Source organism: Saccopteryx leptura, chromosome 8, assembly GCF_036850995.1.
Source record: "Saccopteryx leptura isolate mSacLep1 chromosome 8, mSacLep1_pri_phased_curated, whole genome shotgun sequence".
Lineage (NCBI taxonomy): Eukaryota > Metazoa > Chordata > Mammalia > Chiroptera > Emballonuridae > Saccopteryx > Saccopteryx leptura.
Genome location: NC_089510.1, coordinates 88,773,822 through 88,798,779, shown reverse-complemented (window position 1 = coordinate 88,798,779; position 24,958 = coordinate 88,773,822). Strand labels below are relative to the sequence as shown.

At 42.9% G+C, this 24,958-nt stretch overlaps 1 protein-coding gene across 1 annotated transcript in view; it reads left to right on the top strand.

Annotated features, from left to right (window-relative positions):
* The first annotated feature begins 2,071 nt into the window (after positions 1-2,071).
* The window catches only part of LOC136379565 (uncharacterized), a 94,917-nt gene continuing 72,030 nt past the window's right edge, over positions 2,072-24,958 (top strand). Inside the window, exon 1 of the mRNA XM_066346929.1 lies at positions 2,072-2,151. Coding sequence (XP_066203026.1) covers positions 2,072-2,151 — 80 coding nt within the window. The remainder of the gene's footprint in view (positions 2,152-24,958) is intronic.

The window sequence follows — 24,958 nt, the reverse complement described above, 5'->3', positions numbered from 1 at the left end:
GTCCCCCACACCCAATATAAGTCACAAGCGAGCAAACATATATATCACATTTACAAACTTATTTGACCAACAATGGGAATGCCTTTTAATATGTAAAAAGATATCTTTCTGCCATTGTGTTGACTTGTAAATTTTGTTCTCTCCAAAAGGATGTATGGCTTGCAAATTGAACGTGGTCCTATCATGTTAAAGGACATATGACTATAACCAATAGCGGTAAGGGGCTCCTAATTACAATTTTTGCTTCTGTACTTCCCACTTACAAAACTATAAAAACTAAGTAGAACATTCCAGTCTACCTGAATCATTATGAGCTAGAAGCAGTGGTCATTGGGACTTGGACATGAGCTGCAAAGTATAGAATGGTGACAACAATTCCAGTGCCATGAGGACTTTTCCTGGATGTGGACTTTTCCTGGACTCCTGCTCCCTGTGACAGCTCCTAACAGACTGAACTGTGGTTGGGTTGCATTTTTCAGGGATTTGGCATGGTGATGGGGCCAACTTGGACTTGGTGAACATGTTAAGGACACTACTCTTTTATGGATTCTTGCTGTATTGGCCAAGAGTTTGCTTAAAGGCTTTTAATCACTGTAAAAAAAAAATAGAAGACTGGATAAAGAAGATGGGGCACATATACACCATGGTATACTATTCAGCTAGAAGAAATGATGACATCGGATCACTTACAGCAGAATGGTGGAATCTTGATAACATTATGCGGAGTGAAATAAGTAAATCAGAAAAAAACAAGAACAGCAGGATTCCATACATTGGTGGGACATAAAAATGAGACTAAGAAACATGGACAGGAGTGGGGTGGTTATGGGGGGTGGGGGGAGGGAAGGAGGGAGAGGGGGAGGGGGAGGGGTACAAAGAAAACTGGATAGAGGGTGATGGAGGACGATCGCTCATTGGGTGATGGGTATGCAACAGAACTAAATGACAAGATAACCTGGAAATGTTTTCTTTGAATATATGTACCCTGATTTATTGATGTCACCCCATTAAAATAAAAATTTATTTATATATTAAAAAAAAAACCTAAAAAAAAAAAGATAACCTGTCCCTGTAAACCCTAAAATCATTATCTTATCTATATTGATAATGACTTTATCTACTTCCCACCCTGGATGTCTAACAGTATTGTAAATTACATATCCCTTTGCCCTGGGGAAGATAACCTGCACATTGACCCAATAATATTGATAAGATTGTGTCAGTTATCAGCCTTGACCCTGAAGTCATCTCCCCAGTGTGGTGTTCAAGTTAATACTTCTATATTAATTCTAATTCTCTCTATGCAAGGCTGAGTCATGTGCTGTATTTGAAGTGATTTAGATCATTGATTTCTGTTAGATGTCTTTGTTGAAATCACAGTAAAGAAAATAACAAAGATCACAAAAAAAAAAAAATAATAAGTAGAACAAAGGGCCAGCGCGCTCTCCCTCAGATTTCTGTTTGGAGTTGCCACCGCTTGGCCAAGCTAGACAATAAAGCTTTGGTGTGTAATCGACAGACTTTGTTCATGTCTTCAATATTTCGGGGCCCTCCAGATTAGGATTTACAGCCCTATATTGTCATTTTAGAACGGGGTCCAAAAATTACGCAGCTGGTACTGAATAGAGATCATTCACAGACTAAGTTCAAATCCTGAATTGACCAAGTTTAAATCCAGAAGATTCTAAGTTACTCTGAATGGAAAGAATAACATTTTTTTCTTCCTGGTCAGAAATGGTTGCTGAGGGCCCTGGCGGTCACCTAAGTCAGTTAAGAGCATGGTCCTGAAATGAGGCTGCGGGTTCAATTCTCAATCAGGGCACATCCTAGAGCAGCTTGATGTTCCTATCTCTCTCTCTCTCCTTGAATCTCTCTCTCTCAGAAAAAAAAAAATGGTAGCTGAGACTTTGGTTAAATTAAAAAATAAGGGAAAATGTTAGATGTTTCTATGCTAGCTTCTATAAAGTTAATAGCTAATAACATGCAAAGTATTTGAAGGCAGAGACTACAAATTCCTCATCTGTATAACCTCATGAGACTTCTCACAGAGAAACTGAGTGCAGGTAGAATGATGGAGCTGCCTGTCATCTTAGACCACACTGTACCTGCTGAATGCAGAAGTGACTATTCGAGGAATGGAAGTCTTCCTAGGTAAGGAAGGATTTGCTGTATTGAGAACCAGTAGTCTCTCAAGTTTTGTTTTCAAGTAAAACATTTCAAAAACTGCCAGGCACTGTGTTAAAGGTTGCTGGGAAACAGAAGACAGATAAATCAGGCTAATATTAAATTTTTTTGTGTGTATATTTATAAAATACTCAAATTGGAAACTGTTACTTCACAATATGACTGTAATATGAGCTACACTTAAGTAAATTAAATTTTAGTTTAAAAACTTGTATTATATTTACATATATATGAACATACACATGCAAATATATTCATGTTTATATAATTATGTTAGAAGATTCCATACAAGGCTAGTCCATATATCTTTTAAGTCAGGGGGAAATAATTTTAATCAAATAATTGTACATTTTCTTCTCATACATCTTGTTTTGTATTAGGAAATGACATTTTATTTCATTTCATGAAAATATTAAAAATTATTTGCAAGAAATATTAAAAATAACTCAAACACAAAAGGCAAGATGGGGTAAAATAAACTTTATTTTTCCTCTAAAATCTCTACACCAGTGCCCACAGCACACAAGAAGAGATTAAAAACAAGTAAGTTACAAATATTCCTTGATTACAAGTTTCTGAAGAATTGAAGAGGAGAAGAAACAAAATAAAATTATATGAAAGCACTGCTTTAGGGACCAATCTATTCTGATAAAATACCCTCACTTTTTCATATCTTTTTAAAAAAGATTTAAAATGAAAGATAGTTGACCCATCTTACGCTTTCTATCAATTATGTTGCCTAATAAAAATTTCTTCAAGTTTAAGTGTAGAGATTCTCTTTGCTTTTTAAGAATTTATTGGAATGATGTTGGTGAACAAAATAAAGCAGGTTTTAGCTGCGCAATTCTACAACATAACATCTATATACTGTAATGTGTGTTCACCACCCAAGTCAAGTCTCTGACCATCTCTTTCTCTGCTTTTTAATGGGTCCTGCTAAAGCTCGTGATTTGCCTATTTTTCTTTGGAAGTAAGATCTCTTTCTCTCTTAGGGAAGTCATTCTCTGAAAGCACTTCCAAGTTACTGATTTCACTCCATTGTTGAACATCTGTTATACAGCAGGCCTGGGTCGGGTACTCAAAGCTCTGTTACACCAAGCACATAACTGTTTACACTATAGGAAAAGGAAAAGGAAAAGAAAAAACTTTAATTTGTCTCCAACTTGATCTTATGAGAAGAAAATGAAATATTTTTCATAATTATTTTCTGATCTTAAAATGGAGTGTGAGACAGAGCCATGTCTCTTTTGCCAACATGCCATGGAATTTTTCTTAGTTTTTGCCTGGTTGCCTGATACTATTCCTTATCCTATTATAGAAAGATAGACACACACACACACACACACACACACACACACACACACACACACACACACACCCAAAGCTGCCAAATCAATTCGTTGGGAACTAAAGTGAATTTCTACTGAAAAAAGCTTCTTGAAATGTTTTCCATTGGCAGTGTGTATGTAAACACACAGATACTTCCCAATAGTTACACTGGGATGTGTTTTCCAGCTGAATGACTACTTTGCAGTTCTGAACTGCCTCCATCCTCCACATCAGCAAGATGACTTTAGACCAGTGCTGGTCAACCTGGTCTCTATCGCCCACTAGTGGGCATTCCAGCTTTCATGGTGGGCGGTAGCGGAGCAACCAAAGTATAAATAAAAAGATAGATTTAACTATAGTAAGTTGTTTTATACAGATTTATTCTGCCAAACTTAGCGAAAATCTGACATAAAGTACTTGGTAAGTAATTATGATTATATGCTTTAACTTGCTGTAACTCTGCTTTATAAATTTTATAAAGTAAAGTTACTTCCCTACTTTATAAATCACCATTACTGTGGAACTGGTGGGTGGTTAGAAAATTTTACTACTAACAGAGATACAAAAGTGGGCGGTAGGTATAAAAAGGTTGACTACCCCTGGTTTAGACCCTTGTACTTTTCATTGCACCAATACTTATTTCACATCTGTGCTGTTCTAGTCACTGTGTGTGGCACAAGAGAGAGGAAGTGGTGAACAATGAGAAAAGGAACCCTTCCAGGGCTGTTAGTCACCTCGTGGTCAGCAACACTCATGTGGGCAGTTACCTCGTGGTCAGCAATGACTAGTGTGGGCACGGAGCAGAGGAAGATCAGTGGAGGCTTCTGTAGAGATGTCTAAGGCTGTCCTCCAGTAACCTTGTTTGGTAAGCACTCAGTATTGGGTGATGCCTCCAAATCTATCCTTTTTATTGCATGTTTTACTTCCCTGCTGCCCCTCAGCATCTCCTTCTGTAGTTCTGAAAATTGCTCTGCCCTTTTCTGGGGCCATGTTAGGAGTCTTTCCATTTTCTCAACCATCAAAGCACCCATTGGTTTCATTTCCATGGAAACTGCCAATGACAAACAAGCTTTTGTCAATCTAACTATAATGCAGAAAACACTTTTGTAACATAGATAAAAGCATAAGTCTGCTTGAAGTGTCCAAGGGAATGAGAGGGCTCTGATGAATTATCCTGCCTCTGTAGGGCTGTAAGGAAGACAGTTGGAAAATCACTGCTACTTGATAAAGTTTGATCAATCAAAACACATAAACATGACTTCTAGTAAACACACAGGTTCCTCTTAGAAGGGTTTTGTGAGAGTATCAACAACCCAGTGGTTTTGTGTGTATGTGTGTGTGTGTGTGTGTGTTTTAATATTTTTAAACAATACATTTTTGAAATAACAATGTAGAACCTTCATGTATAAAACAGAGAAAGAGGAGTCAATTTATTTAAGCTCATTTTACAGTTTAGTCATGTACTGGACTGCAGAGGATAAGAGACTCCTCTAAAGTACAGAGGTCGCTTGACGAGCTAGCTGAAAGAGGCTGGCCCGGTGGGATGGAGCCAGGATGGTGGGCAAAGTGTGGTAAGGTTCCAAAGAACTGAAAAATTCATATTAATATTTTAGGAGAAAGAGTTAGGTTTCTTGCTGTCTTGCCCCCTCCTTCCTGTAGAACGCAGGGAGAGGAATGTGGGAGTTTCCTGGCTTACAGGGACACACTATACAAGAAACCCCCTTTTACTAAGAAGCTTAAATGGCATTTTATGATTTAGGCTAAGCATGCAGAGAGATTTTGTAAATATGATTTTATACTTGTGTGTGATCTGCACCGGCTCAGGATAGATGACAGCACTGTGTTGTAAATGAAAGGTTCTGTGCTGGGTTTTGAATGGAAGGAGCAAGGAGATTTGGACCCCCTCCCTCCCCCACACCTGTGAGGAAGAAGGTAAACAGCCAGCCAGGTGCAGGAGAGGGAGGAAAGATTAAGCAGCCCTTTCCTCTCCCTTTGTTTCTCCTTAATGGGCAATTTACAAACACTTACCTCTGACATCATGTAAGTCCCTCCCATCCTGAAATCCTGTGATTGATGTATGCACCTCTAAAACAAGGGGATGCCAGATAAACACAAAAAATTTGGGAATGTCTTTTGACATGTAAAATGACATCTTTCGCTATTGTGTTTGTTACCTTTTAATATGTAAGAATGTTTTTATAAATCCTATAGACGAATGTTAATGATGATGTCATGCTCCCCTCCTCCTCCTTTTCCCACCAATCTGTATGTGATCAAGTGTATATAACCCCTCCTTTTCCCACCAATCTGTATGTGATCAAGTGTATATAACCCCTCCTTTTCCCACCAATCTGTATGTGATCAAGTGTATATAACCCCTCCTTTTCCCACCAATCTGTATGTGATCAAGTGTATATAACCAGCCTCAGAGCTATATTCTGGACGACACAATTTGGTTCAGCTATATCCTATGTTAGTCATATGCAGTTGGCTTATTAATAAATCTCCTCTTATTAATAAAACTCCTGAAAATTCATTTGGACTTGGTGCCTCTACGTAAATCTGGGGGAATGCTACTTTACAACAGAAGCACCTCAGCACAGAGCACCTGGCACATCAGGTCTAGCCGCAGCCTGTGCAACCCCCAGGCCCTCAGCCCACATGCTGCCCTGTACTCCTATGGCCCCTGTGGCAGAGTAGTGTATTGGGGAAGGGTGGCTGCCCCCTGCTGGCAGAGGTGGGGAAGCATAGGGGCGAGTCTGTGAGGCCCAGTGTAGATCGCAGGCCTTGGAGCTAGGAGGCTGCCCCTGGCCCTTTGCCACACATCTACCTGAACCTCTCTGAGCCTCAGTTTCTGTCTCTACAATGAGAACTGTACCCACCTCTCCCAGAGAAGCTATGACCTGTTTAAGAGAACAATTTTCAATTGGTGTTTAGTGACACAATGGTGTGCTGCAAGGATTTTTAAAATATGTAATGTCTGACTCCTTAGTCAGGGGCACTGGCCTCTTTCTCTTAGATTGTCAAATTTTAAAATAAAAACAGCGAACATAAATAAATAAATAGATAACAAATTTAGTTATACATTACTTATAATGACAATCAGTGAGATAATCAATATTGCACATTTTTTCTTCCTCCTCTTTCTGTTTTTGTCTCTTAAATACTCTCTCTGTCTCTCCCTATATATACAGCTATATATATATATATGTATACACACACACATACACACGTTATGTAGGGGTATGTGTGGTATATAATAAATGAGGTATGCAATTTGTCACAATCAAGATAATATACATGTTCATCACCCACAAAAGTTTTCTTGTACATATTTACAATCTCTCTTCCCCTTTTCCATAATTTGTCTCCATAAATCTTTTTTTCTGTCACTTATAGATTAAATTTTATTTTCACCAGTAATTAATTTCTTTTTATTGCTGAGTAATATGTCACTGTGTGGATATACTATTATTTGTAATCCATTAAGTTTTTGATAGACTTTTTTTTTTAGTTTTTACTAGTCTAACTAAAGCTGGTATAAACATGATTAACCTATATGTATGTGAAAGGAAGAAACCAGGGCTGAACTAAAAACTCAAAGCTAGTGTTTTCCAAAAGGAAAATTTATTTTAAAAGTGCCTTGGTGCAGGCGGGCTGAGACCAACAAAAGGTACCAGCCCTGAGCTGCAGGAGAGGGGTGCCTGGTATAGGGGTTGCTGCAAGCATTTGCTGGCAAGGTGTTGGGTGTACCTGAACATGTTTGGATTAGCATATTTTGGTTTATGGCATTGGTCACTGACTTGATGATGAGCAGGAGAAGGGGGATTCAGCTACAGAAACACCTCCTTTGCAAGAATTTTTTTAATATAGTACAAGCCTGATCAGTGTGGTCCTATCTGGTGTCCTTGGTAAAACTTTCAGACAGCCTGGGTCAGGTGTCTCCCAGAAACAGCTAGGACCTGGTGCATCTGGACCATCTGCCTCTGAGAATTATCTGTGGGGAAAAAAAGTCCCTGTTTCTTAGAATACAAAGTAAAGATTAGAAATTGGTGGGTTATATTTTTACTTAATTTATAGGCCTTTACTTTTAGAGTAAATCCTCTGACTAGGCTTTTACAAACAACTATTGTGATTTAAACTCCCCTAATTGTCAGGTCCCTCCCCAATGTAAGATTTTATTGAAATTTTTGCAAAGGTGAAATGTTTACTGCATTTCAAAGTAAAGGCCAGGAAGTCATTTAGACAGAGAAGAGCAAGCAAATTCACTGTAATCTCACAGTGGGCCATGAGAATGTTCTGTTTCAAGCCCTTTCTCCTCCTTCAGGCCTGCACTGTTCTCAGGATGGCAGCTGAGTAGTTATTTTATCTATCAGTGTGGACATATGCTTTCTTTTTTTTTTTTTGCTTGGTTAATAGCTAGGAGTGAAATAACTAGGTAAAATGGGAGGTGTAGGTTTTTATTTTTTAATTTTTAAAAAATGTTTATTGACTTTACAGAGAGAGGAATGGAGAGTGAGAGAGAGACTGGAACATGAGTGTGTTCCTGTATGTGTCTTGACCAGGGATAGAAACAGCAACCTCTCTGCTCTGGGACTATGCTATAACTGAGCTATCGGGACAGGGCACTTGTAAGGCTGATGATTGTGGCCATGCAGATATTTATTGAATTCAGGTAGACAGTAAAGGAAACGTGGAGTCGGAAAACTGACATTGTGAGCCATGTCCGTTTATTGGAGGCTCACAAAGACAGGCAAGCCAAAAGAAGATGAGGAGCCAGAGCCATTTCACCTGCAGATGTTGTAAAGTACCAAAAGGCTACAGAATTAATATTAATATTTTAGGAGGCTTGGAGAACATTTTATTAATTTGGGTTAAGGTGTGCAGAGAAATTGTGAGAATAGTCTCTGTACTGTGTGATTGGCATAACCAGGATTGCTCTTGCCATTGTATTGTAAATGAAAAGGGAAGGAAAGCAAAGATTCCCTGACATTCCACCACACCTGTGGGGAAAGGAGTGAATGGCTAGCCAGGTGCAGGAAGGGAAAAGCCAAAATAAACCTTTTCTTATAACTATGAGCCATTTGCGGGCATTTGTCCCCACAGAAACTACCTCTCCTATGTAAATGCATGTGGTTAATACGTCTGACTCTGGACAGAGAGATGGCAGATGACCACTAGAAAATATAGGAAGGCCTTTTAATATGTAAAGAGATATCTTTCTACCATTGTGTTGACTTGTAAATTTTGTTTTCCCCAAAATGATGTATGGTTTGCAAATTGAACGTGGTCCTATCATGTTAAAGGACATATGACTATAACCAATAGCGGTAAGGGGCTCCTAATTGCAATTTTTGCTTCTGTACTTCCCACTTACAAAACTATAAAAACTAAGTAGAACAAAGGGCCAGCACGCTCTCCATCAGATTTCTGTCGGAGTTCCCACCACTTGGCCAAGCTAGACAATAAAGCTTTAATGTGTAAACGACAGACCTTGCTCCTGTCTTCCATATTTCAGGTCCCTCCGAATTTGGATTAACAAGAAATAAAAGAATAAAAACAAACAAAGGGGAAGGAAAACCTTCCTTTTTCAGTGGAAGGTAAGGGATCAGGAAACCAACCACACCTCTCAGTGGTGGGAGCACAATCTGATCTCATTGCCCCCAAGGGGAAGGAACACTAATATCCTTAAAATAGTGCTGTCATGTCCTCATGCACTAATTGCACAAAGAGCTTGCAGCTGGTAAACCTGCAAACAAGCCTAACACAGCTATTTTCCCCACATTCCACCCCTGTAGGGTTACTTGCCTCACAATCTACATGACAGGTATCTTCTGTGATGGTTCTTATGTGAGTAGTAAGATACATTGCATAAACAGAAACAGTACAAACTATAGCAACAGAATTACCAAAGCATAAGCTATGTGTGAAACAAGAAAATTGTCAGCGGCACCAAGAGAGGCAAATCTTTCCTTTCTGGAAGAATACAGGCCAGAGTTTTGTCCACAAGCAGCACAGTAGCAGGTACCAGAGACTTCCCCAGGTGGGCAGACCAAACCTTATTGGACTGCACACCAGAATCTGCTGGTTCCATAGGCAGTAAAATGGGAGAACTTATTGCTGGCCATAAAGAAATTACAAAGGTATCCTACATAATGCTGCCCTCCTGAGCACTCAAAGGATAATAAACTTCTACCTTAGGTGGCCAGGTGCTGGTTTCCCAGAGAGTTAGCTGGAGGTCCACCTCTAGCTCCTTACCCCATAGTGCCAACAAGGCCACCCATCATAGATGAGGGGCCTGTACAGTCCAGGGCCATATTAATTGAAGTCTTTGGCCTTTAAGAAGGGCTGCTGGGGCAGGCAAGAGCACATTGCCCTGCTTTCCAAAACCTGGCTTGAGTAAAATGTCTTTGATGCATATCTGCAACTGAATGAGGGCAGCTGCCCGATGCAGGAGGGCCTCTACTGGAGCTGGACCACCCCCCCAGCCCCCCCCCCCCCCCGTTGAGTTATCTCATTCAAAATCCGGAGTACTGTCCACAAGTGGCGTGTCCATCCAGTAAGGGAGCTGGTGTCCCCCTCCTGTCGCAGTCCCTGCTTTAAGAGTCCATTATACCACTCAATGATACCAGCTGTCTGGGGGTGGTGGGGAACATGGTACTTCTAGTCCACCCCCAGCTCTTGAGCTCATTGCCTCACCTTAGAACCTGTGAAGTGGGTACCATTGTCACTTTCAAAGACCAGCGGCCGCCTGTATGTAGCACTCAGGCAGTCCAGAGCCTGTATAACTGCCCTCTGGTCAGGATTATGGGCGGGGAAGCAGCAAGCAGATCGGGGCCAGTATCTACACAAGTGACTGCATACTGGTACCTGTCAACTTTGGTAAGGGTCCAATGATGTCTATTTGCCACTGTGTAAATGAAACACACCCTCTCTGCATTTGTCCAGGTGATACCAGTGGTCTCCGAGGGTGCTCTTTGAAACATACTGCACATTGCTCACAGGCTACAAGTACCTCTGCATAGGACACAGACAAGTTCCACGCCTTAACCGTAACCCACATAGTTTTCTGTCCGCATGGAGCAGGCACCAGTGGAGCCACTGTGCCATGTCACCTGCAGGTACAGTCTCCAACCACCGCACCCTTGCCAAGGTGTCTGCCTCATCATTCCCAGGATGGGCTAGAGGGGCATGCCCTGTGACATGATATATTGTCACCTGCTTCTGGTGTCCTATTTCCCATAAGTCCTGCCACATGGCCTGACCCCATAGTGGATGGTGCATTACCATCCACTGGTTAGTGTGCCAAGTAGCAATCCAAAGGGTCAGTCCATGATAGACAGCCCAGCTGTCAGTACAGATCACCAGAGGTGAAGGTTCATTATGGGCAACTGTTAATCCAAATTCAGAGGGACCTGAATTATGGAAGACAAGAGCAAGGTTTGTCGTTTACACATTAAATCTTTATTGTCTAGCTTGGCCAAGCGGCGGGAACTCCGACAGAAATCTGACGGAGAGCGCGCCGGCCCTTTGTTCTACTTAGTTTTTATAGTTTTGTAAGTGGGAAGTACAGAAGCAAAAATTGCAATTAGGAGCCCCTTACCGCTATTGGTTATAGTCATATGTCCTTTAACATGATAGGACCAAATTCAATTTGCAAACCATACATCATTTTGGAGAAAACAAAATTTATAAGTCAACACAATGGTAGAAAGATGTCTCTTTACATATTAAAGGCATTCCTATATTATCTAGTGTTTATCTGCTATCTCTCTGTCCAGAGTCACACACGCATTTACATAGGAGAGGTAGTTTCTGTGGGGACAAATGCCTGCAAATGGCTCATTGCTATAAGAAAAGGTTTATTTTGGCTTTTCTCTCCCTGTACCTGGCTAGCCATTCACCCTTTTCCCCACAGGCATTGGTGGAATGTCTGGGAATCCATGTTTTCCTCCCCTTGCATTTACAATACAATGCCAAGGGCCATCCTGGTTATGCCAATCACACAGCATAGAGACTATTTCTCACAATTTCTCTGCACACCTTAACCCAAATTAATAAAATGTTCTCCAAGACTCCTAAAATATTAATATTAATTCTGTAGCCTTTGGTACTTTACAACACCTGCGGGTGAAATGGCTCAGTGGCTCTTCACAACTAGCCAACAGCTCTTAATTGGCTGCTTTGGCCTCTACCTGTGTTTATCCAAATAGCCTCAGTGGCGGGATGAAAGGCTATAGCCATCCACTTGACTGGTTGGCCCCTGCTGGAACCATTGAAAACCATCAATATAACAGGCATCCTTGAGGATGGGCGTCCACCCCTTCTGGTAGGGACTGACTTCAGGTTCCGCCTCCTGAGCCCCAGCTGCACCCGACTCTAAGGTTGTACAGGTGACTGGACCCAAGACTTCCTGCAGTTCTGCCCTCAATGGGCTGGTGCTAGGAGCGCAGTGTTGTTGCAGGTAGGTGCCCCACTTGGCCAGGGTGGAGTTTCTGGCCATACTACTGCGTGGTTCCATTGCCCATCTCTCACCCATCATGCAATAGGGTCTGTTGTCTTGACTGTAACTAGAGCTGTGGTTGTAATACTCTCAGTGGTCAGGAGGGCAGCATACACAGCTGCCAGCTGCTTCTCCACTAATGAGTAACGGACTTCAGTGCTTTTCCACAATTGGGACCAAAACCCAATAGGTTGCCATAGGTACTCTGTGCATTGCCACAAGTCCCATCCAAACCCCTCAGGGGTTACATGGACATCCAGCTCACAGGGCCTGGCAGGATCAAACACATTCAAGGCCTGTGTTGCCATGACAGCTCTCTTAGCTTCTGCAAATGCACCTTGTGCCTGCTCAGTCCAGTTCCTGTGAACCCCATTTCAAATAAGGTTGTGTAAGGTGTGCAGGAACTGAGCCCAATGGGCTATGAATGCTTGCCAGTACTGCAACAGAGCTAAGAATTCCTGTAACTGTTTTACCATAGCAGGCATGGGGTATGCATGGATCTTATCTATAACTGCGTCAGGGATAACCTTTGTCTTACCTGACAGACAACTCCTAAGAATTGAACAGATAACCCAGGTCCTTGTAATTTGTTCTTGTTGACTGCCCAGCCACATGCTTTCAAATGGGATAGCAGGGTAGGGACTGCTTGCTCTAATTCTGGAAGAGTCACTAGTTTGCTTAATATCAGCAATATAATGGTACATAAAGACCACCTCTGGCTGTTTTCATTTACCCAGGTTGGCAACCACTATTCTATAACATAAGGTGGGGCTATGCAAATAGCCCTGGGGTAACACTGTAAAGGTCCGTTGCCTCCCTTCCCAACTAAAGGCAAATTGGTTTTTACTTTCTGCAGCTATATCAATAGAGAAAAAGGTATTAGCCCAATCTGCCACAGAGTGGTATGTTACCAACTCGTGGCTTACCCAGTGGTAGTTAACCTGGTCCTTACCACCCACTAGTGGGCACTCCAGCTTTCATGGTGGGCAGTAGCGGAGCAACCAAAGTATAAATAAAAAGATAGATTTAACTATAGTAAGTTGTTTTATAAAGATTTATTCTGCCAAGCTTAGCAAAAATCTGACATAAAGTACTTGGCAAGTAATTATTATTATATGCTTTAACCTGCTGTAAATTTTATAAAGTAAAGGTACTTTCCTACTTTATAAATCACCATTACTGTGGAACCGGTGGGCGGTTAGAAAATTTTACTACTAACAGAGATATAAAAGTGGGTATAAAAAGGTTGACTACCCCTGGCTTAGCCAATCCATCAGGAAATTGAACAGCTTTATTAATTTCTCTGCAATCTACTATCATTAGCCAGGTTCTGTCTGGTTTACACACAGGCCATACCAGGGAGTTGTAAGGGTGGTGCAGTGGCTGGATAATCCCCCCACCTTTTCTAGTTCAAGGACTGTTCCGGTGATTTCTTCATAGCCTCCTGGTACTGCTTCATGCTAGTCACATGCCAGGGAACAGGTAATTGCAAGGGGGAATGTGCTGTGTGTTCCCACAACAGTGCCTTCACATCAGACCTGAAGCTGGAACTCCCTGGTTGTGGTTTCCAACCACCATCCTTGTAAGACATCTACCCCCAAAATATATTCAGGAATAGGTGATACATATAACTTATATGGCTTAGGAGGCAGTCTTCCTATCCCCAATGAAATAGTTATTGGCTTCACTTGAACAATTTGGCCCTCATAATCATCAGTGGCCACTGGGGTCCCAGTGAACTGCTCTGGATTGCCATAGAGGAGGGAACATTCTGCACCCGTACGCACCAAGGCCAACACTCATTGTACATTACAAAGGGACAGGTGGATTATTAGTTCCACATGGGGCTTCCAGTCCCTGCCTCTCCCTGTTAGACAGGTCCCTCAGCCTTCCCCCTTTCAAACTGGAACAATGGGTCTTGGGGATCCTCCTCTCCCTTGGCTTTCTCCATCATATATTATTGTAACTGTGTCACCCACGCACCAACTGTTTTATTGGTAGCTCCTGGGGCCTTTAGTCTCAGCAGCTGAAACCTCTGTTCTGGTTTAAGCCACTGCCAAAGTTCCAAAGGAATTTTATTAGCCTTGCCATCTAATTTCTCCCTATCTGCCTCAGCTGCAATCAAATCTACCCATATTTGTGTTCAGGTAAACTTTATAGGCAGTTTCCCTTGTTAGTCAGGGGTGCAGCATGGGTAGCAGCCCTCACTGCTTTATGATCCCAAGCTGCCTCCAGCTCCCCCAAATCTGCTACCATTTGCAGAACTGTGTTGATGGGCTGCCCCACATAGGGGCCCAAGATAGCCACAAGTGAACCAAAAAGGGCTGATAGGGCACTGCAGAGAATAAGATCTCTCATCCCTGCGGTAAACACTTCTTCATCTAGCCCATGGGACCCTGGGTGGAAAGCAGTATTCTTCATACTAGCTCACTATAGCAATGTCACCTACTCACTGCTCCAGGCAAGTCCCCAGCATTCTGCCAGACTGTATGAATAGCAGCCATCACCCATTCTAATAGGGTACAGTTTCCTGAGTTATCCTGGCAGTTCTGAAGATGCTACCTCAAGGAGGAATGAGTAGTACTGGTGGCCAATTTATCCATCTGTTTCAGACAGCATGATGCCATCCACCCCTATGTCCCACAACCACAGCAACCAAGATACCAGGGGCTTGGTAGGTTTCTGCCTAAATTATGCCCAAAAGTTCATCAGCTGCCTGGGTGTAAGGCCAAACCACAGAGTGCACCATTACCTGGGGAGGAGGCTGTGGCTGCCCCTGAAAGACTATTGGCTTCTGGGTTTTTACCTTCTGAGTGAGCACTGGCCAGGCTCTGAGTCTGTGGATGACAGCTTCAGCCTGAACCTCCTCATCCTCAGAAGAAGAGGAGTTGAAAATGCCTACTCCCACCAACTCAGAGCCACTCTGCTGGCATAGATGCTGCTCCTTTCTTTCTTGGCAACCATTTTGGCTCCTGAGGCTGCCAGCTTTTGGTCTGAAGCTGAGAATTGAGCTCTTGAACCCACAATTGTTTCTCCACCAACAGTCAGTGCCAGTTTTCTGCTTCCCAGAAAAACTGGAGCTCACAAACCTATAACTCCTTTCTCCAGAGACTAATCCAGTTCCAGGCACCATTTGTGTTCAGCCTGCCTCTCACACTGCAGCTTTTGAGAGTGGTCAGTCTCTTTCTCCAGGGCATGCTCCAGTTCGACCTGTCATTGGTTCTCAATCTGTAGCTTGACCTGCAGTTCTTAGACCTGCAGTTTTCAGACCTGCAGCTTTTTCTCCAGTGATTGTTCCAGCTTATGCTGTTGTTGTTGCTACTCAGTCTGCACTTCACTCTGGAGCTCTTGACCTTGGGCAGCTTCTGGCACAGAACTCCTTGTTTCCTCTTGTAGGGTTGCAAAACACACTTGGCCTATGGCCCTTAAAAGGAGAACCATGGGGAACTATACACTGGAGGCAACAACCACTCCTCAAGGGTTTGGTGGCTCCATACCAATCTGACCTGAATCGTGCCAGCTGCACCAGATGTAAGGCCAGTGGGTGTGCCCATGCAGATTTGCAGTGAATTTGGTCAGATGCTTAAGGAACTGTGGAGCTGGTAAGCAGTGAGCCATATCAATTTATTATAGGCTCACAAAGACAGGCAAGCCAAAAGAAGAATGAAAAGGAAAAAAAAGGAACAACAACAAAGGGAAAGGAAAACCTGCTTTTCACAGTGTAGGCAGGGTGAGGGATCCAGAAATCAACTACAATTCTCAGTGATACGGTGTGATCTGATCTCCTTGCCCCTGAGAGGAAGCATTTATATTCTCATAATAGCACTGAAACGTGCTCATGCACTAACTGCACAAAGAGTTTGCAGCCAGTAAACCTGCGAGCAAACCTAACACAGCTGTTTCCCCTACAACGCTGTTAGGAAATTTTGATGAAGTTACTTTCTGATAAAATAAAATGGCTGAGACTCTAACTTTGAATCGGGACTTCCAGATGAGACTCATTCAAACATAACTGAGTAAAGTCAGTGGGTGTGTCCTAACCTACACCAGTTTTTACTTTCAAAGAATTGATAGAACAGGTTAATCATTTACTGATTACATGAGTCCTCCTATATCTGCAGTTTTGGTGTAACATGATTTTAGTTACCGGTAGTCAACTGCAGTTCAAAAATATTAAATGGAAAAATCCAAAAATAAACACCTCACAAGTTTTAAATTGCACAACATTTTGAGTAGTGTAAAACATCTTGAATCTTCTTGCTCATTCCACCAGGGACCCAGATAATCTCTTTGCCCAAAATATCCATGCTGTATATGCTGCTGCCCTTTAGTCAATTAGTAGCTTTCTTGATTATGAGGTTGGCTGTTCCAGTATTACAATGCTTGCATTCAAGTAACTGTCATTTTACTTACTAAAATCTCACTCACATCACTTCATCTCATCACAAAGTGTGTGATCATTTCAGAGCATCACAAGAAGGGTGAGCATGGTACAATAAAGTATTTTGAGAGAGAAAGCAAAGTCACATTCAGAATTTATATTGCTATATATTATGATAATTATTCCCTTTTTATTATACTTGTGGTTCATTTATAAATTAAAGTTTATTATAGGTATGTATAATAGAAAAAAATATGCATAGACTTCTGTTTTATCCAGGTTTTCAAATGTCCATGGTGGATCTGGCAATGCATCCTCATCAATAAGGTGAGACTCTTATTGTAAAGGGAACATGGACATGTGATAAATAAAATTTATAATGTGCCTAATTTCCTTTATATAGTAAGCATCTATGCGCCATGAATTTCAGTATTATGGATAAAAATTTTTGCCCAAGAAACCATAATAATCTATTCTTTACACTTCAAATTTTCATTTGCTTTTTTTTATAGGTGCTCTCTTCAACTTTGGCCTCTTTCTTTCTGTTTCTTAAACTTAGATTTCTACTCTGGATTTTCATCTGTCTCAGTTTGACTGCTCTGGATAACTCTAGTTCCTTTTATTAGGCTCACACCTAAATTTGAGTTCTGATGGTTTTTATATAAGAATTTTGTCTACAGACTCATGCTGCATTTATGTTCATTTGATCTTGATTTGACCCACTTTTGTCTACTGCATTTTGAACCTGGACACATGCCTTGAGTAGGTGGCCTCTTGACCAGCCACCAGCTTATTCTTGACTTGCTGATGACAAAATGTGGCTCACCAAACTTACCTTTATTCTCCTTGGCTATTGCACTGTATTAGTAAAAGTGCGAGGGCCAAAAGATGACATAATTGCTCAGATAGAAAACACTATGAATAATTTTCTTTGCAAAGTAATTATTATTGTTTAGTTCTACCTAAACATATCAGGGTTTGAATTTAGGGTGTTTTTGGTGACAGAGAGAGAGAGATAGACAGAGAGAGACAGAGAGAGGGACAGATAAGGACAGACATACAGGAAGGGAGAGAGATGAGATGCATCAATTCTTCGTTGCTGCTCCTTAGTTGTTCATTGATTGCTTTCTCATATTGTCATACCCCCAAATGTTGTAAAGTACTGTACCTCATTTCCATGGGTTTACATAGAAACACCAAGTTCAGATGAATTTTGAAGCATTTTATTAAAAGGAGGAGATTTATTAATATGCCGGCCACAAATGACTGACACGGGGCATAGCAGATCCAAGTCGTGCAGCCCCAAATGTATCTCAGAGGCTGGTTATATACCCTTTGACCACACACAGGTTGGGGGGAGCATGACAGCATGACACAATCATTAACAAGATTATAACATTTGTCTAGGGGATATAAAAAATGTTTAAACTTTCAAGGAAACATGATGGTGATGTCATTTTACATATCAAAATATATTCATAAACCTGTTAGTATCTATCTCTCCTCCTTTGCCTAGAGGCACACGTTAATCTCAGGATTCCAGGAAGGGAGGGAGAGCCAAAATCAGTGTAGGGTGGTATGTTAATTTTGTCTCTTATTGAAAGGGAAAGGAAGTTCTTCAGATAACCTTAATCCTTTCAGAGAACTAAAACTAAAATGACCCAGTTGTCCTTGTAAGTCAGGAGATTTCTATATCCTTTTCCCTCCATTTTCCAAAGAAAAAATGGAACAGAAAGCTTGACTTTTCCTCTTTAAAATGGTGCTGCCAATACTAAGTTTTACAGTTCTCTGGCATCTTACATTCTCCACTGGTTTTATATCCTGAGTCAAATTCTTAACTTAATTTAATGAGGTGCATGAGGCAATTTTTAATTTTTATAAATTTTAATTATTCAGAAATAACTGACTTTTATAACAATTTAGTTTCTTCCTTTCTCTTTCAAAAAGTATTGCTGTACCCTATACCTTTCATTACTATACAATTCCTTTTAGTCAGAACACTTAAAAAAAGTTAAACTTTAGTGACAACCAAGCTGACATTTCTTTTACTCCAGTTTCCCTTTTTTCTCAGTCTAATTAAAGCAGTCCTCAGTAAGTTTCTTTCTTTTTTTTTTTTGTATTTTTCTGAAGCTGGAAATGGGGAGAGACAGTCAGACAGACTCCCGCATGCGCCCGACCGGGATCCACCCGGCACGCTGTTGGGCGGATAAAATGTATTATGCTCACTTTGTTAAAGATGCTATCGCCCAGGTGATATTAATGTGTGTTGGGGGCAGACAGGATCATTATAGCCTGGGGCTTGGTTTTGGGATTAAGCCTCTCCCACCCGTCTTGATGTGGGGTGGTACAATCCAATCATGCCTCAGAGATGACTGTATTAGAGACTTCCCTATTCTGTATATTGGATTAAGGGTTTAGATTTCTACACTATAAAGTGGGACAGACCAGGAGCTTGGACACACAGTTCCTGCTATCACAATTGCAGGGGCTTCCCTGATCCCTTGCCCTTCATGGGAAGAGCTGGTTTTCTGCTTTTCCCTTGTCTTCTTTTGTGGTTTGCCTGTCTTGGTGAGACACCAATAAATAGGATGGCCCCCCATCCTCTGACTCCGCCATTTCTTTATCCTCTGCCCAAATCCAGTGCGAACCTGCATGTGCCAGGTGGCTGCTGTGATAGCGGCCCTGGCCGTGCCTCCTGGCTTTACATTTGGCGTAGTCTGTGGCAGGATTCGATACAGATCGACAAGGAGCCTTTGAGTGGTGGAGTAGAGGACTGGCTAGTGTTAGGGTTCCCCATGGCTGTCCTTTTGGGGATTGTAGGCTGGCTGACTTTTACAGCCATGCATGAGGAAACCGAAAGCTCTGTGGAAGAGGCTGCCCGGGACCTGCAAACCGAGCAGTGGAAGGAGCTGGAGCAAACGCAGGAGAAACCGATGCTGACCCTGGAGCTGGAGGAAGCGCTGGAGGAGGAGGCCGATCAGGTTTGCGAGATTCACCTGGAAATGGAGCAAACGCTGGAGGAGAATTCAGAGGTTCGTGAGTTGCAGCTTGCCCTGGACGTTGTGGAGAGCCAGCAGCGGCATGAGGCCGGGGCAGGGGCTGAGGCTGAAGCTGAGGCCGGGTCCGGAGCTGCAAGGTCTGCGGAGCAGAAGGCTGCGGCAGCCCGGGGCTCGAGACCGGCAATGGGAGCTGGTGTTTTCAGTTCCTCTTTGGAAGATGAGGAGAATCGAGCTGGAGTTGTGATCTACAGTCTCCAGAAGATGGAAGCCCAGCTGGAAGGAGCACCTACTGTGGCCCCGGTAGGTCTGCGATTTGGGGACATAGGGCTGGACATGCTTTCCGGAGCAGAGATGGAAATGCTGACTGCCATTGCCACGTGCCCCTCTTTGGGACAGTATAAGACCTGCGAGGATGGCAGGGATGAGGGGGGTGGCTGACGCCCTATGTGCACGGACTGATTTCCTGGACTACAACCGGAGTGGGCACTGGCTCCTTTGTTGGATGGACTTACAGATTACGGATTTTGGACAATGTGTAATACCCTGATGGGGGTGGGGGGTGGCTTTGCTGGAAGCACTCCCCTGCCCCGGGAAGCTTTTCCCATGGCTAGAAAGAAGGCCGAGGACATTTTGCGCTTTGGGCTAAGTGCTGAGAGACTGGTGAAGTGTACCTTTGTGATTGTTGAAACTGTATGATTTTTGCTGTTGTAATTTGTGTAATGTTCTAATTTTCTTACACAGGGATGCCGGTGGTATAGATTGTGGGTAGTAAAGTGAGCATAGGGGTGGATTGTTGGGCGGATAAAATGTATTATGCTCACTTTGTTAAAGATGCTATCGCCCAGGTGATATTAATGTGTGTTGGGGGCAGACAGGATCATTATAGCCTGGGGCTTGGTTTTGGGATTAAGTCTCTCCCACCCGTCTTGATGTGGGGTGGTACAATCCAATCATGCCTCAGAGAGTGACTGTATTAGAGACTTCCCTATTCTGTATATTGGATTAAGGGTTTAGATTTCTACACTATAAAGTGGGGACAGAGCAGGAGTTTGTGCGCTTGGTTCCTGAGATTATCATTAGAAGGGAGAGCAGAGAAAGGCCATGTGGAGGAGGCCAGGAGAAGCAGCCAAGATGGTGCAGTCCTGAGTGAGATGCCAGTTTGTGTCGAGTTTGTATCTGGGATAAGGAAGGAGATGGGGAACAGAGGTGAATAAGTCTGGTGAGCTAGAAACCTTTGATTCTAGGAAACTCGGATAAATCAGTAGCTTTGTGAGCACTGAATGTGACTGGGTTTTGGAGCCCAGTGTGTATTTTTACTTGCCTGCCGGGTGCAAGCTAGGATTAAAGACTATGGCCCACCAGTTCTTGGCTCCATTGTTTCTTTACCGACTGTCCGAATCCAATGCAAACCTGCATGTGCCAGGTAGCTGCTGTGATAGCGGCCCTGGCCGTGCCTCCTCGCTTTACACACGCCCACCAGGGAGCGATGCTCTGCCCCTCCAGGGCGTCGCTCTGCCACGACCAGAGCCACTCTAGCACCTGGGGTAGAGGCCAAGGAGCCATCCCCAGTGCCCGGGCCATCTTTGCTCCAATGGAGCCTTGGCTGCGGGAGGGGAAGAGAGAGACAGAGAGGAAGGAGGGGGTGGGGGTGGAGAAGCAAATGGGCGCTTCTCCTATGTGCCCTGGCCGGGAATCGAACCTGGGTCCTCCGCACGCCAGGCCAACGCTCCACCGCTGAGCCAACCAGCCAGGGCCTCTCAGTAAGTTTCTTTATGCATTAATTGTGCATAGACCAACCAGCTTCTGATTTGTGGTTGGAGCAGGGCATGCCATCCTTCTTAGGGTTAACTTACAAGGGTTGGTAGGATCTGTAAGAATCCATGGGAGTCCAAAAGACCAGAGTAACAGGCTTTATTGAAAGGAAGAAAGTAACCCTGCTGGGCACTTCTCGGGGAGAAGAGCACCAGTTACAGACTAGGGGCGAGTTATATAGTGTTTGGGAGAGCCTGAGGGGATACTGAGGCAAAAGTCCTGGTTTGTCCGGAATGCTCCTCCTTGGGGGCTTGGAGCATGTGGGTGTTGAATCAAAAGTCCTGGTGTGTCCCGAGCCCCTCCTTGGGGCGGCTTCTCAGCTTTTTGGAATTCCTCTGTCTCAGGGGCAATAGTCCAGTAAGGGTGAAGTCTGACAGATAAGCAGAACATCAAGAGGGCAGTTTGGAATTCACTTATCTATCAGGATCATTCCCCGTTGTCCACGAGGGTGTCTCTGCTGGGACTGCAGGCTTTAACCAGCTATGGCTGTGATGGTGGCCCTGGCTACTGGCTTTACACCCTGCAAGTACTTAAGAAAGGAGTGGTTACTTTTCCTTTATTATTTGATTCATGTGTTCTACCTGCCCTGAAATTTTGGGGCTTGTAGGCACAATGTAACTTCAAATTAGTTTCTAATTAATATTGGGTTCCCTTCCCACTAGCTGTAAGATTTTGGACATAAATGCTGGCCTAACATCAGAATGGGCAAGCTACATCTGGAAAGAATTCTATCCAGCAACTTCCTAACTGTCACTGTGGCCCCACTCCCAGTAGGACAAGCTTCTATCTATTGTCAATTACTTTAGTAAAATCTACTTCTAAATGTTTACCTGGAAAAAGTTTCTCTCTTCTTGTTTTTTTTCCACAATTTTCTTACTTTACTTAATATTCACTTGGGCATAAACTAAACACTTGAACATTATGCCTTCTGCAATAGATTCTAAGCCTAACTTTTCTAATTATTCCTTTCCTGCTGGCAAAATCTTTTTCTAATTGGTTGCAAATAAACCTTTAGCAACAGGGGTTTTAGTAAAGTGATTAAAATTTTCTAGAAGCCCCACTGGTTTTAGGTAGCATCTTTAGCTATTTGGTTTTTCTCTAAGTTTTAGGGAGTCTCCCTGCTTTTGGTGTCCTGGTCAGTGGATGAAAGCCACTATCTCAGGGGAGCAGGCTCCTGCATTGTTGGGTGAGGGTCTGAGCCTCACCTTTGCTAGTTTTTAAGCTTTCTCTTTATGGCCCCCCTTCAACTCTGCCTGTCGTAGGTCATCTCTTCTTTTGGGGATCTTACCCGTCATTGACTAACCAGCCATCTTGGGAGCCAGGTAGAGTTATGTGATTGAGGGAGGAGCAATGTCCCTTCCGAAATGCCTCGTTTTATTCATTTATTTTTAGCAGCTGATGATGCTATTTTTAAAAAATTATAATACAGTTCTTTTCAAATTTCTAGAGCTGATTGTTATGTAAAGGCTAAGTTGACTGCCTCAGTATCTTTTCTGACCCTGGCTAATAACAGAAACTGAGGGGAAAATGTCTAAATTTTCCTCACTTCCTTGGGAGCTAGAATCTTACTTAAGCTAGGCAATTAGAAACACTTTCTTGAGGTGGACTTGATTGTTTTACAGATTCTAACAGTCCTGCTAGGGCTTGAGGGTTCCCTCATAAAGGGAATTCTGAGCTTTCTAATTCTATAGGTCATTTGAAAAAAAAGGATTTAAGCTATTTTCTATTACATTTTTGTCTTACATTCTAACGATTTAGTTACAAACACCAATTGAAATGACCAATAAATTTTACACTTTACTTAATCACAAATTCCTTTTACATTTTAAGAAAACATACCTTATTTATGCTGTAATTTTACTGTCTAGGCTAATTAGTAGTAATATTTTTTACTCTAGGTTTGGTGTCTGATAGCTACGTGAATTCCAAACTGCCCTCTTCGTGTTCTGTTTATCTGTCAGACCTCACCCTTACTGGACAATTGCCCTGAGACAGAGGAATTCCAAGAAGCTGGCAAGCCCCCCACAGAGGAGCATTCTAGACATACCAGAACTCTTGCCTCAGTATCCCCTCAGGCTCTCCCAAACACTATATAACTCACCCCTAGTCTGTAACCGGTGCTCTTCTCCCCAGGATAAGTGCCCGGCAGGGTTCCTTTCTTCCTTTCAATAAAGCCTGTTACTCTGGTCTTTTCAGACTCCCATGGATTCCAACATTTGGTGCTGAAATCTGAGACAGGGTACTAACTGCCTGCATGATCCCTCTTTGCCGTCCAAACTTACAACCAGAAAAGCAATGGGCAGCGGCAGTTCATCCTGGGCTTACTCCCCGATTCTGTTTGAATGTGTAATTGTCGGTTGATTGGCCAGCAGTCTAACCCTGTCCTGAACCCTGCTGGACCAGAGAAAGGTAAGGAGATTCTCCCTTCCCTTTCCCCAGTTGGCCTCCAAATTTCTCTCTAAAAACAATCTTTCCTGGTCAGACGGTTTTGACTTTGGACCTTATATCTATGGGTGGTCTGCCTCTACTCCTTTATGGAATTCTACAAAAGTCTAGGTGTGCCTCTCCAGGCCCCTCTCCTATGTCCTGGGATCTCAGCCTTGGGGTGACAACCTCCTGTCTGAGACTCTTTCTACAGAGAATTTCTCCTCTCAGAACTGTGACTGAAGGTGGGGATGCCCCCTTCTCTCACCAGTCTCCGCTACTGTGGGCTCCTCTCAGTTCAAACTGTCTGGGCAGACTCCCCTTGGCTGTGTTCTCAAAAAATCTCACCAAACTTGGCCTGTCTAACCTCAAACCAAAACAACTCATCTTCCTCTGTAATACAGCCTGGCCTCAAGATAAATTAGACAATGACTCCCACTGGCCAGAGAATGGAACCCTTGACTACAATATCCTAAGAAATCTTGACAGTTTTTGCCACTGGATGGGGAGGGCAACAGAAATCCTTTACATGCAGGCTTTTCTTCTCCCTTTACTCCTGTCCTTAATTTCTGTGCTGCTTGTTCTACACACAGGTCGTTTTGGCCAAAGAAACCTCACCTGAAACCTTTGCTCCTAATCTCTTCTTCTCTGCAGACTCCCAACTCTCCCTCCTGCCTGACCCCCAGGGGCACCCCTCTCTCAGAACCCTTCTCTGGTCCCTCTGCAAATCTCTTTCACTCAGGTCTCTTCCCTCCAAGAGGCTCCTCCCCCCTCTTTGCAAAATCCTGTTCAAATACCAGTCTCTCTTTCTCTTCCCCTGCTGGCCAGGGGCCCCTCCTTTCTCCACTGTGTTCTTAAAACCCTCCCCCCTTCTTAGAAGCTGTGGATCCAGCTGTGGTGTCTGTCTCTTCTCTGACCCCTCCTCCCTCCTTACAAACTGTGACTGTACCTCTTTCCTCCTCGTCCTCTCCCCTCTCCTCAGAGCTCTAAAACTTTTTTGACTCCTCTGACCACGTGGCACTTTAATCTCCTCCTCCTTCTCTTGCAGATTCTGACCCTCCTTTTTTCCATCCAGCTGCTCACACTGTCCATCCATCTGCTTTCTCTCTTCCTTCCCTCTACGCTGGCAACTTCCTGCCATCTCGAAAGCTTAAAAAAACAAAGTCATCTATTGAACTGTGTGAGTGAATAATATGTCTTGTCTCTTTGTTTGTCAGAAAATATCTCTAGTATAATTTGAATTAAAACAAGTAAAGCATGCTCATTTAAATTTCTTATATGTAAAGTCTTTGTTTAATGTGTAACTGTTTCTGTTTCTAAGGCCTT